Source organism: Sinocyclocheilus anshuiensis, unplaced genomic scaffold (assembly GCF_001515605.1).
Source record: "Sinocyclocheilus anshuiensis isolate Anshui unplaced genomic scaffold, SAMN03320099.WGS_v1.1 scaffold881, whole genome shotgun sequence".
NCBI classification, from domain to species: Eukaryota; Metazoa; Chordata; class Actinopteri; order Cypriniformes; family Cyprinidae; genus Sinocyclocheilus; species Sinocyclocheilus anshuiensis.
The window spans coordinates 1,177,128-1,190,999 of NW_015558695.1; the positions used below are offsets into that span (position 1 = coordinate 1,177,128).

Below are 13,872 nucleotides of genomic sequence, written 5' to 3' on the forward strand. Positions count from 1 at the left end.
TGTTAAGATCACAAGCTTTGAAGATCAGTCTGCATGAAAGGAGAAAATCAGAGCACTAACTGCGGATAAGGAACAAAAGGCCAGAGGTCTCGCTAAGCGAGCAGTGAAGCATTTCAGCCAGACAACACTCTATAGCCCTTATAATGATGAGAGAGTGTATATCTCACAAAGAACACGCACACGCAACCGACATGTGATAAACGAGACATGGATTTCCACACACATAACAAAGTGATTAGCATTAGCAAGTGATGATAATGTTGAAGGGCTATAATGGTTGCAGCTCTTTGGTGTCTGAGAGGAAGGAAGGCGAGTCTTAACGCATAAATTAATTGGGCAGAATAAAAAAGGCCAACTCTTTTCACCCTGTTTAGTGGTCAGCCTTCACCCTGCTCTCTCACTGAATCACTGCTTCACTGGAGCCATTGATGATCTGTAACCACAGATTCTTACATCATTAACATGGTGAAAGAAAAAAAGAAAAGATGGCCCGTTCATGGTGATGGTGACACTTTACAATGAGGTTCCATTTGTTAACATATAACTACTATATTGGTTAACACGAACTAACTATGAAACATATTTACAAGGCACTTTATATCAATTATAGTAGGCTAAATGTTAATGTCACCATACTATCCAAGTCCAAAGTTGTATCTGTTAATATTATTAATGTATTAACCAACATTTACTAATGGAACCTTATTGTAAATTGTTAAGAAATTAGCAAGCTAATAGATTAGGACGATAACGTTGTGTACTATTATGCACTGCAGTGCAGTTTTGCCGTCTGCCGCTTTAAACGCTAAAGCCCTTTAAACTTGGGTCGATTCTGATTTTTCGGTCGATTTTTTTCAGAGATGGTCTTCTTATTGGTTTTTTTTACATTAGTTGGAAAAAATAATGGTTATGAAAGTGACTCCAGCGATATCGTTCCTCTCTGTCATTACTGGACTATTCTTACATAATTAGAATGATAATTTTTCCGCTTCAGGGTAAAAATAAGACAATTGTGAGAAAGCTTAGCATAAAGTCAAATTTTGAGATATAAAAAATGTAGAATTTTTTATAAAGATGCAAATGCATCACATAAATAATCTGGGCAACTTTGGAACACTTCCTGCATACTAGGATAAAATACAGAAATAAAACGTATAAACTGACAGATGAAGTTATAGAATGATCACTACATGATATCAGGATGTTGTGAATCTCCATAAAATGAATGAATCCAGTCATTATATCGTTGAACGTTTTAGATCTTTGTCTTTTTGAGGAAAAGCCACAGGCATTTTGTGACCTCTGTAATTGAAGGGAGATAAATAAGCTCTCGAAGAAAAGCTGTGTGCCCAGCAGTGACAAAGCACTGAGAGACAAGTAAGAAAGATGGGAGACAGAAAACCCAAAGTGTCTGAAAATAACAAATACCGGAAAATATGCGTTGTAGTCCAAACGAGTCGTTCGTTGTTGTTTTTGAAAAGCGATTTCTGTTCAATAAAATAACTCCTTTTGAAGTGGACTTTGAGCTTTGTAACTTTGCAATCTTTTTCATGCTCAAACAGCAACATTACAGACTAAATAAAGTTGAAAAAGTGAAAAAGCATAATAGGACCTTTAAAGAAGAAGAAAAAAACTACTTGAAATGAATGTCTTACTATTTAGTATGTCCCCCTAAAATAATATTTCCAAATTGAAATTAGACTTGCAATCTCAGATTTTCATGTGGTATCTCATTGTATGTTATCAAGGGGAACGTGTCATGGTACAAAACGTATTACATATTAAAAGTAAAAAGTTGTTCCATGACAATTGCCCTCAATGACATGTAAGAACAGGAAGTAACACAACCAGATTTTCTTCCAAACTATATTGTAGTACAGCAACTCAGCTTCAGCATTCCTCCAAAACAAACGTGTTGTCAGACAGAGGCACATCTGTTTCAGAGGTGTGTGAAACACAGTTATTACAGTTCCACACTGAGAAGAAGAGCTGTAATCTCCCACACACACTTTAATGACGGACTAACACTCCTCAAACCCCACGGTGCTTCTTATGCTTCACCTAAACCTCAACTAATGACTGCTTTAAAGCAGCTCTATTACTCGCACCAGCAACCCTAGCAGAGAGACAGGCAGTAAAAGCACAAGCATGTTCACTTATTTTAGCATATTCAGTCCCACGGTCTTAACTTTTGATAAGCATTGATCACTAATGCCACCTAGTGGTGATTTGTTTCCTGACTAACAGAACAATAAATCAACAAAAACACAAGCTATATACAACACACAGAATAGACAGTCTATACAGTATAGAGCAACATATCCAATATACAGACTCAAGTATTATTTCAAATGATTTATTTTATATGCCATACTTGATCGTTTTGAGGTTTTTACTATTGTTCAAAAATGTGGAAAACTGTAGGCCATTCCTCATCAACAGAAATGAAGACACCAACAGAAAGCCATGTAAATACTGTTTTATTGTAAGAAATGGACTTCAGTTAAAAATGTGTAACTCTTAACAGCCTGCAAGTACAAAATCAGGGAGAGAGACAGTTTGGTCGTGGTGCGGGGCCCACAATATACTGAGTACCTTCGCTACAGATTGTTCCTAAAAGCCAGAGCATTGAAAGAAAGGAAGGAAGGGTCAATCACTGCCTTTAACAGACATTACCTGCTTCCAAACTACTTCCTTCCACATTTCTACTTGCATCCACCTTGTGCCAATATTGAGCAGTTCGGCTTATGTGAAATTACAATGGGATATTTGTCAATGCAAGCCCAGAAATGTGAGTGTCACTTGTTTTCCTATTGTCTCCTATTTAGATCAGATCCAGCACTATCATATTCACCCAACTGCAGCAATATTTCTAATCCAATGAACCAAAACATCCAGCAAAAAGGCTTGTCTAGCTCAAACAGGCAAGATCTTAAGGGTCAAGGTATTCGATAGCACCAATAACAACTCTGCAATAACAACTCTGATTGCCGGTTTTGCATGTGCTATTAATGTAAAACGCAACATTGAGAACCACACACAGAAAAAACTCCTATCGATTGAGAATGACCGGTGCACATGGAGACAATGAAGCTACACATCGGAGAAAGTCAGAGTTGGCACAGTGATCTAAAGTCAGAATCATGTCGAATCTCCAAAAAATGACAAATGAAGCGAGCGAGCATTGCCTGGAAAGATCAAATTCAGAGTGAGAAGTAAAGCTTTCATCTACAAAGCTCATTTAGTCGATATTTTTAGTGTTTTTGCATTTGTATCATCAGCTTGACATGGTTATTTGGGGAATGGTCTTGAAAGAGTGCAATATTTTAAAATAACTCAAAAGATTTCACGTTCTCATCTTGTGTGTTTAAAAGATTTGGGTCTGAAATAACCAATATTCTGCTGCCCCAACGTCTACAAATAATAATTAAAAGAAACAAAAGAAAACTTACATTTAAAACTTTAATAACTTGAATTACAACCATTTGCCAAAAGAGACAGCGCAAAGGAAAGGATAGAAAAACGCATTAAATATAAGGCAGTAAAAGAGGAAGAAAATGGGCAGTTTGTGTCTTGTCAACTCAAATTTTGGCCGAGTCCGCCAACGTAGTGGCTACTAACTTCATACGGATAATCGTTTCAAATAAAAGCAATAAAATTATAATAAAAACATTTCAACGCGTGCAACCGTGGCGTCACAGTACATCGGCGTCCTGTAGGCCAAAGCGCATGACTGAGTGTTAGTACGTGCGTCGACTCGAAAACGACGCTTCACTACATCCATAAAACAAAGAAAAGACAAACGTCAGACTGGGTCCACTCCCTCCAGACAGTCTGAATAAGGCACAGTCACTGAGGATAGACTGGAGCGGTGGTGACTGCTACCTGCCTTATGCTAAAGCAAGCACCAAAACCATGAGTGGAAACTAGGAAGAGAGAGGGTTTCTGCAATGAACTAACACACGTTTTGTCATTCCGTCCCTCGGTTTTGTGTCAGTAAGGTACGATTCTGAGTAAGACGTGATCACAGATATGTACCACAGCAGTGAGGGGGGAGACGCCACCTATAAATCACTATACAGAGGATGTGTCCAAGACGTTTCAGAGACATTTAAGATAAATACAACTGCAGGTGTCTGAAGTTGCTGAAAGAGGATAGCAATATTAGATCATATATTACAGACGGGAAACACACTCTTCCTCTGAGAGAAACAGGAGTATCGTGGCAGCCAGAGGTCTGAGGGCATTAAAACAGTTCTTTCGACATGAAGTGTGTCTATGCATGCTTTAGCAGACGCAATGGGATTCAGTATGGAGTTTGTTCGGAAGTCCAAATGCATAATATGATGTGTGGATGGCGGGGTAGTGACTGTGTGAAGAGGACAGGAATGGAAAGGTGAGAGGAGGGTAAAACTGCAGCGAGTCACGAGCATTAGAACTCCTCCTGGTCCTCTGACTCAGCATCTGGTATGACAAACCCCTCCTGAGAGAGTGAGCGAGAGAGAGAAAGAAAGAGACAGATTGAGTCATCTGATAAGAAAAGTCTTGCCATTTAAAGATTGTTCCACTGTTTTCCACTGCAGATGTTGTTAACCAGGAAACATTCCCCAGAACAGCACTAGTCTGTGTTTACAAGATCAATAAATTAATGAACAAGACCGTCTAATGTGGTTCTGCAACATGTCTATTCATACTTTCTCCAGACTGCTACTTGGGAATTCTGTGATGTCCATTAAAAAACATCATTTTTATTTAATCGTAAGAGGCTTTCAAGGTCATGTAAACACTAGGGATGCACCGAATGTTCGGCAACCGAAATTATAAGCGAAAAGACCGAATAAATTGTACCGAACAATGATATGACGCGATCAAATAGCAACCAGCGCAGAGTGAGAGGCGTGCACTCTTTATTATGCAGCACACGTCAGCAGTGGAAGCATTTAAACTGTCGGAGAAAGACGCAAAAATCATTACAAGCACCGACAGCAAGAGACTGTTTAGGACTGCATCGCATGTCTTCAATGAGAAGAGGAAGGGGTGATTGTTGCTGGTTACTGTATGATGATTGAAATCGTGAAATGGCCTTAAACAATTAGTAAATAAACTGCAGAACGTTATGTTTTCTAATACACACTCATTGCATGGGTTCTGACAGCGCTGCATGAACTCGCAGCAGATCTGCTTGTTAACCAGGGTTCAAAGTCCAAAGCGCGAGGAAAATCTGCGCTGATACAGTCGTCAGTTGCTCAGTCACATTTTTATGAATTTTTACAAGGCATGTGACAATGCGATACGTGCGACGTATTCGTAATGAGACTCATTTATAAATCTGTTGTCAACAAAAATAAGCACGGAGGTCTTCCTGCGTGTTTCCGCCAAAATAAAAGTTGAGAAAAAGCAAGAACTCTTATCAACATTCATAAATGTTAGTATTGTAATTTTACTGTTGTTCTGTAAAATAAAATAAAAAGTAAGACAATAATAATGATAATAATCATTACAACAGCTCTGTTTTAATACATTTATTATAACATTCACACATAGTGTTCAAATTAGGATCTGTAATATTTTCTAATGTTTTAAAAGAAGTCTCTTCTCAGCAAGGCTGCTTTTAATTGTACAGTAACAAAATAAAAAAATACATGCCTGATTCAAGAAGGGGGACTGGTCTGATGGCCAAAAATTATTTTACTAACTTATTAATTTTAAGTTAAATTGTGCCTTGTTGGTTATTCGGTTTCGGCCAAGAATTTTCATTTCGGTGAATCCCTAGTAAAAACTGGACATATCTGAGCTTTTTTTAATTAATATAAAGCTGTAATATACAAAAAAAAAACAATAATAAAAAAAAAAAACATATCTCATCATCATCCAGTCTGTCTGGAATGACATGAAGAAACAGAACAAACTGAGACAGACTAAATCCATAAGAACTGTGGCAATGTCTCCAAGATGCTTCAAGAGACCTACCTGCAAAGCTACCTGAAAAACTATGCGCAAGTGCACCGAGGGCAAAAGCTACTTTAAACGCAAAGGATGCTCACACCAAATGTTGATTTAATTTAGTTAATAGAAGTTAATTGATAAAGAATCTATTTATGACATTATTTTTGACAGCATCCCCATTTTACAGCATTTTTTCACAAGTGCCTAAAACTTTTAACAGTACTATAGCTTTGCAGGTAGGTTTCTTGAAGCATCTTGGAGACGTTGCCACAGTTCTAATAATTTTGGCCTCCACTGTAAATGGAGAGATTTCGAATGAATCATGAAAGATTTCTGTCCATCCATTTTAGTCCATTTCACCGAAACTTTGCCGCCAAGTTTTTTTCATTTTTGGGTGAACTATCCCTTTTAAGTCTAAGATGATACCATATCGGCCAGAGAACATAACATATATTAATACATGACTGAAAAGGTCATGAAGAAGTCATGAAATTCATTGGTCAATAAGTATGGGAACACTGTTAATTACTAATATGGTCTGTTGTTACAAATGTTTCTCTTTGGTGAGACTGTAGTTGTGTTTGACTCACGTCTGTGGCATAGAGAATATCCACAATCCTCTGCAGGGTGGGGTCTCCCTCCCCCTCCTTCTCTTGACAGATCAGCTCAATGTTCCTCAGTTTGCCAAAGTAAAAATCCCGCTCTTTCTCCATGTCCTGAATTGTAGACTTCAAGATGTTTAACTGAAAGTCACCAAACAAACCTTTTAGTCATAAAACCCAAAGTACACTTAAGTTTTTATGCATACGTTAAGTTACTAGGTACTATGCTGATGATACTAGACAAAGATGAAACTTCTATAGTGCACGTTGTGTGCCTTTGCTTGTTTCATACTATAAAAAGTGAGAGTCTCACAATGTGAGAATGTATAATAAAGTGAGTGAGAGATAGTATAACAAACCTCTTGAATAAGCTCCGCCCTTTCCTCATCACCACCAGCACCAGGTCTCCGCGCAGAGCCAGGCGCCATCTTGGGTGTTACCTTGGCAACAGCTGCTCTCTGTGGTGCTGTTGGGAACAAGCAATAAGTAGTAAGATGCCAACAAACTAGTTTGAAATACAGGAAATAGAGACAAGTAGTTAATAACCTTCTGATAGCATAACAACATCACTGGACCTGTTATTGAAATGCACTGAAGTGCAAGTCATTGTGTTGATAATAAAGTATAAAGTCAACCTGTAATCAGAACGGACCCATTTACTTCTGATATGGTGATGCTCATTTTTCATGGTTCAATTAATTCTCAAAAGTCAAGCACACCCTGTTTTTCTCCTTGAATATCCAGCTTTATTTAGAAACATGTCAGATTATGGAAGTAAGATGGGTTGTGAAGACCATTTCATACTGCTTTTATGCCCATATATGCCTACATATTAAAATGACTAATAGTCTAAAAGCATATCAGACCCATCACATGTTCCCTTCTCAGAAGAGTTCCTGTCCAGCACTTTCCATGTGGGGGGGTTAGTTAGGTGACACTTAAAAAACTATTTAATGTTGTGACTTTTAAAAATCATTTAAACTTTCAATTTACTAGAATGACTGCAACAAAATGTCAACTTCTCCAGCAACCAAAACCATGTACATTTCTTAGCCGACACCTCTCACTGTCTGTACTGCCTAGACTTCAGTGAGCAGATGGTGACTAGTCAGTAAAGCCTGAGATGTATCAGCAGAAACGGGACCAGACTGAAACTGTTACATAAACTAAAGTGTACAAACTACATTCAAAGTGATCCACCATTTGAATCCCCTACAGACACTGAAGACATTTAAAAGCCCAAAAACCCAAGCCGCATCTTAAGCAGCTGGCATGGCAGTCTTAACAGAAGACGACTGATGGACTGCAGTAAGCCAATGAACACAAGACGTTTTTGGCCAGAACAGAATGATCAGTTCATGTACATCTTACCGAAGAATTCATGTAAGCACACAAGAACATAATGCAGTGCCTGGTGGATATCAATAAAATGGGAAAATAAAATATAAAATACAATATCGTTCAAGATTTTGGGGTCAGTAAGATTTAGTTTTTAATGATTCTGACAGAAGTCTCTTATGCTCACCAAGGCTACATTTATTTGCTCAAAACTACAGTAAAAATAAATATTTCAAAATATTACAATTTAAAATAACTGTTTTCTACTTTAATATATTTAAAAATGTAATTTATTCCAGTGATGGCAAAGCTGTCACATGATCCTTCAGAAACATTTTAATATGCTGATTTGGCGCTTAAGAACCATTGTCTCTTCCTGTTGAGATCACGCATTTTATTTAGGTTGAGGCTTCCAGGATAAGCACAAGTACCATTTTGATGAACAGTACATAACAGTTTGCTTTATTATGCTACAGGAAGCTCATGCTCCAGACTCTGCTTGCCTGAGGCTATGAATTACAGGTAATGTTGTAAATGATGTTGAGTTTCTTGTACAGAATTGCTTTATAAAAATTGTGCTGCCTGATATGCTTTTTTTTTTTCTTCAAAGTGACAGTAGCCATTGACTTGCATTTTATGAATTGCCAAGGAGCACGGTTTTAGCTTCTTTACTGTTCTACTGAAAAAAAAAAGTCACCTACATCTTGAGGGTGAGTAAATTGTGTGCTGACATATGATCAGTGTTAATTTTGACAGCAAATTTTGATTTAGTTTTAGTCATAGTCATTTGACTAAAATGCCATTTAGTTTTAGTCACCTAAATTGTTTTTAGTTTTAGTCTAGTTTTAGTCGACTAAATATCATAAGATTTTAGTTGACTAAATCTACAGTAAATTTAGATGACTAAAATCTAATGGGTTTAGTTACAGTGTAATGCGTTTATTAAGCATTTCTCCAAAATTTCCAAACTCGTTATGTAGGTTTGATATTAAGGTTTTATCATTATAGACATCGATTTAACTGCAGTGACACACAACATGCCTTTATGTTAAAATTAAATAAAACCACTTCTCAAAGAACAAGACCATGGTCTTCTTTTTAATGAAATGCTAATGGTTATATAGGCTAATTATGCATTCTTTATAGCAACTTGTTTACCATATTCTTCATTCTTTCAAGCAGACATATTTATTTCTGTAAATAAATTTAGATTAATCTTTAGGGCTACTAAATTTTGTGTGTAATTCTCCGTTCATGCGATGTGAAAGAGTAGGCCTACTCGCGCGCTGTGAGCATACAGTCTATGGCTGTGAGACGTGCTTTCTGTGTGCATGCTTCAGTGTCTGCGCTCAGAAAACCGGACCGAAATGAGTTCTCTCTTGCGTCGTCAGATTTATCTATATGTCTGCTCTTCTCTTACTCCCACATATTGACATGTTTTAACGTTTTATGTCCTGCCGGTTCATATGTACGCATCTAACCTCTGAACCACGCAGCAGATTTGTTCTGAAATTGAATGAATCTCTTCCCAAATCGTCCCTCCCTAACATTTTCATCTCGTTTTTATTCGTTGACGAAAATGTTGATAGATTTACGTCATAGTTTTTGTCATTCAAAAATAGTTTTAGTTCGTTATCAACTCGTTGTCATCGGTGAAAAAAATGTTGTTGACGAAAATTATTCGTCAACGAAATTAACACTGCATATGATGTTGTTGCGTTATGGGTGTCCAGAGTTCAAATCCCAGCTGGAGGACCTTTCCTGATCCCACCCCCCTCACTCTCTACCTCTTCGCTTCCTTTCTCCTCTACACTGTCCTATCGTAATAAATGCAAAAAACGCCTAAATAAACCTTAAAAAAAAGAAAGAAAAAAACATCAATATTACTGACCACAAACTGTTGAATGCTACTGTAGTTCTGAATATCTGACCTTTTTGGGCAGATGTGTAGAACATAAAAATGTATGTCTAATCCTAAATGCTGAGATCAAACTATGAGGTGCAAACAACCAGTGCAATGTAACCAACCTGCATTCATGATCTTCTTGGGCTTGCTGAGGGCAGACATGGAGGGGTTGGGTGGAGGCATGGTGTCCTGGCCCTGTCGTGCTTCCACTGGGTCATAGTCTTTTCCGTCGTAATTGGCATCAAAGAACTTCTTAAACCACTGAACAAATTCAAAATTGTCTTGAAATTTGCCCTTCACCAACTTGTCAACCGGGATAATCTGATGGGGAAAACACATTCAAATATTATTTCATGGATTTATTAGGGTCACTGTTTTGTTGGTGGAATTAAGGAACAACAACAACAACAAAAAAGGTATAATTGGTTCCAAACTCCAATAATGATAGCATATTCTAGTGAATATAATTTTTCTGATAAAATGGAAATTAATAAACCTAAGTGGCTTGTTGATGAATCTCTAAAATGTTTTGCTCAAAGACAAACACTGCTTGTGCAGACAAGCTTGAGGAAAAGAAATTAAACAACTCACTTTGTCAACGCCCATCCTCTTGAAGGCGGCCTGCAATATCTTAAAATTGTGAATGTATTCATGCTCTAACTTTGCACCAAATTTAACTTTCTTCAAAGGTATGCAGCCTGGAAACAGCATGTCCATAAACTGGCAGTAGGCTGCACCTGTAGAGAAAATCAGATTACAAACATGCTTCCATTACTCCAAAACATATCCATTATTATAAAGCGTACGCCGATTTCTTTAGCGGCATTGGTTCTGGAAGTAATTTTTTCCATTCATTTTATCAGATATTTAAAAGAAGTCTTTGATAAAACAATATAAGCCAGAAACCAAACCAACCAGCTATTTCCTTACATTTCCATAAATTTCCTTATGAAAGAAATGGAATTTTTACTTTCAGAACCCAGCTGTTGCACTCTGTACAACAAAGCCGCATACATTCTTACATTCATACACCCTTTACTACAAAGCCGCATACAACTCACCTGAACATAAAAGCTCGATCTTGGTAAAGTTCATCTGTAGAGACTCATTGATCCACGCGAGCATGTCATGGCGACTCAGATTGTCACTAGTCACTGAGGTGGAATATACGTTCACAGCCATGTCCTAGAATGAAGCAAGAGATAAATGAGACATCATGATGAGCAACCATGTGTTGCTGACGCTGACTGAAAATTAATAGTGTTGAAACTAGGGCATATAATATTAGGCTATTATCGATCAACATAATATTATAATAATATAAGACTTATTCTGTCTGCCTTATATCTTACTATAAAGGATGCTCAATTATTATCATACATTAAACTTGACAGAGTATAAAGAAACATAAGCACTGCAATGAACGTATTTCATCACATGGGTGAATCCTAAGGGAGTGTATCACGGATATTAAATCTCACATTTCCTCTTCTATCCGTCCATCCAAAACCAACCAATCAACAAAACACAATATTCTTGATTTTAATAAATAAATAGTCTTTCCTGTCAACAAAAGACTTCATAGTGTGACATAAACTATGAAGAAGAATGGAGCTGTAATACATTAAGCCAGCCAGAGTCTCAAGACAGCTAAGCAGATGCTGAGAAAGACAGCAATAATGTCAGTCACTTTGTCTGTGCCTTAAAACCTAACAAGTTGCCCTACCTAGACAGCATTCTATTCGAAGTCATTTTAATTATAAGCACGTTTGACTCGAATGCGCCTTTGACGCCCAAAATGCTTTCTTTTTAGGCAGCTCGCAGGGTTTTGAGACACAGCCCTTCAGGCAAACACCGCCTCAGCTGCTCTTCTACATCCAGGCCTCGCCTTCCACACTATAACCCTTATAACAGACGTATTTACCGATATCGTTACTTATTAAAACAAGAAGGCTAAAATGAATGTACGTATTAAACCTCAAACACCGGCCACATAGACCAGAGTACCGACGAAATATAAGACAAGCCTAGCTAATTCTTTGTCCCATAAAACATCAGCAGCAGCAGCAGCTTCCGTTAGCGGCCGGGGCTAACCGTTCATTTCAGCGCACTCGTTTAAAATAAACCATTCCCAATGGGTCAAACGCTTTAACGACGTTGTCATAACATATCACTCTGCATCATTAGTTTATAGAATAAAAGAAAAGGAAGAATATCTAACGGTATTTGAGGTGTCTCAGCCGAGTTTTACCTTTCTCTCAGATCATGCGTCGGTTTGTTCTTTGGGCGTCTTACGTCATCACGTACAGATACGCAGGAAAAGTGGCAAAATAAGAGTCTTTCCGTCTCATTGCTTTTATTTGGTAATATATTGAAGGAATTGTATGTATGTTAAAATGGGATTTTATTGATGTACGCTAAATAACATATTTTTTAATAATAAATAATTATTGATGTAGAAATATATATCAAACAAAGAATGTGTCAGGGAAGTCACACTTTAGTTTGGGGACCAATTCTCACTATTAACGAATTTTGTCTGAATAAACTCCACATTTGCTGATTATTAATAGTTAGTAAGATAGTTGTTAAGTTTGAGAATAGGGTAGGGTTAAGCGATCTAAAATATGGTCATGCAAAATAATGCATTAACATGTGCTTTATACGTACTAATAAACAGCCAATATGCTAGTAATATGTATGCTGATTATGAAAGTTGAATTGGTCCCTAAACTAAAGTGTTACAGTAAGGGGAATGCATAGACAGCTATTCTTGATACAAATGTGTAAAACACCAAAGATTTGTCTCATGAAGACTTTATTTTTCTTACAGATATCATCTCTGCTTATTCTTTTGTATTTACAGTATGTAAACAAGAGAGTCCACAAGACAAGAGAAAAAAAGAAACATGCCCACAATAAGTATAATCTTTTCTTTTACTCCTCTAGACTTTTGCTTGTTTTTGTTTATTTCTTTGTCAAGAAGCCTTTCACGGGTGAAAGATATTAAAGAATTAAATCTTTGACCCCCCCCCACCCCCCAACCAAAAAAAAACCGTAGTGACAATCCATTAGTACTAACAATCATATTCCATACGTTTTTGACCTTGTACAAACACGCTCTTCATTTGATAAAATTAACTTACTCTTTCGGAGGCACTTCTAAGTGCATCTTTCACATTAAGAGAAAAAAAATTATATTGATCAAACACATTTGTTGAAGTTTACAAAAGTTGATATGTATAAAAAAAAAAGGACAACAGTTTTACAGCTGCATATTTTATATCAAAGGGTGTTTCTGTCTTTGTACTAAACAAGTCACAAATTCAAATACGAAATGTAAGTAGAAATGAATCAAATGTTTATAGGCATTACCCTAATGTTGTGTTGGATGTAGTGAACAGGAAGTGACACCATGTCATGTTCACACTGAACAAGGAACAGTCTGTTCGAAATGAGTCAAGGTCCTTTGGTGTGAACATCTGACTCTCTTTGAATGGCACCGTTCTGATGATAAAAAGATTTCACACTCGGGTTATGAGACGGCCACGGAGGAGCTGCCTTTAGTGCTGTCCGTGGAAGGGGAGGCTCCTTGGTTTGCGGGTGATGTTCTTTCTCCGGTTGGTGAAGGTTGGGTTTTAGGGGACTGTCCTACAGGTTTTCCGGCTGATTCTGAACTGGCTTCTGCTTCAGTTTCCTGCTGAGATGCCGTGGCTGAGGAGATGAAAAAGAGAAAGCTATTACTCAATTGCTATTCAGTAATAAATGCAAAAGAAACCAGAAAGTGGCTGTTTAGAATGGAATCCTAGCTTACATACGGAATACTGCACAGTGTATACTGCCTACTAGTTTAAAAAAAAAAGGACTCTTTTCACAGACTGTTCTGATGCATTTTTACAGTTATTAACATTGTAAATCTAGCAAGTTTTTACACATTTACATAAAAAAAAAATATAAAGTACATTTATAACACTATACTTTGGTGTTTTATTACCTCGGCATTAAATTACACACACACACACACACACACACACACACACACACACACACACACACACACACACCCACACACACACACAC

General features: G+C 37.3%; 2 protein-coding genes across 6 annotated transcripts in view; both read right to left on the minus strand.

Annotated features, from left to right (window-relative positions):
• Positions 1–2,464: 2,464 nt before the first annotated feature.
• On the minus strand, positions 2,465–12,114 carry LOC107681395 (microtubule-associated protein RP/EB family member 1-like). Its single transcript, XM_016477685.1, has 7 exons — positions 12,044–12,114; positions 10,854–10,979; positions 10,384–10,529; positions 9,915–10,113; positions 6,908–7,014; positions 6,537–6,689; positions 2,465–4,483 (listed from the first exon to the last, which is right to left on the minus strand). Exons 2-7 carry the CDS (start codon positions 10,972–10,974, stop codon positions 4,433–4,435), a joined length of 777 nt encoding a protein of 258 aa, XP_016333171.1. The 5' UTR covers positions 10,975–10,979; positions 12,044–12,114; the 3' UTR covers positions 2,465–4,432.
• Positions 12,115–12,593: 479 nt separating this feature from the next.
• LOC107681388 (protein kinase C-binding protein 1-like) overlaps positions 12,594–13,872 on the minus strand; it is a 26,891-nt gene continuing 25,612 nt past the window's right edge. For all 5 annotated transcript variants that reach the window (XM_016477668.1, XM_016477672.1, XM_016477667.1 and 2 more), the window contains exon 20: positions 12,594–13,506. In XM_016477668.1, coding sequence (XP_016333154.1) covers positions 13,328–13,506 — 179 coding nt within the window. In that variant the 3' untranslated portion in view covers positions 12,594–13,327. The remainder of the gene's footprint in view (positions 13,507–13,872) is intronic.

What these genes read in the sequence shown, in the direction of transcription:
- LOC107681395 (XM_016477685.1), bottom strand. Translation starts at nt 10,974, where the DNA reads ATGGCTGTGAACGTATATTCCACCTCAGTGACTAGTGACAATCTGAGT. An exon ending in GATCGAGCTTTTATGTTCAG is followed by an intron (nt 10,530 to 10,853) that starts GTGAGTTGTATG and finishes TTTTCTCTACAG; the next exon opens with GTGCAGCCTACTGCCAGTTT. An exon ending in GGGCGGAGCTTATTCAAGAG is followed by an intron (nt 6,690 to 6,907) that starts GTTTGTTATACT and finishes GGTGACTTTCAG; the next exon opens with TTAAACATCTTGAAGTCTAC.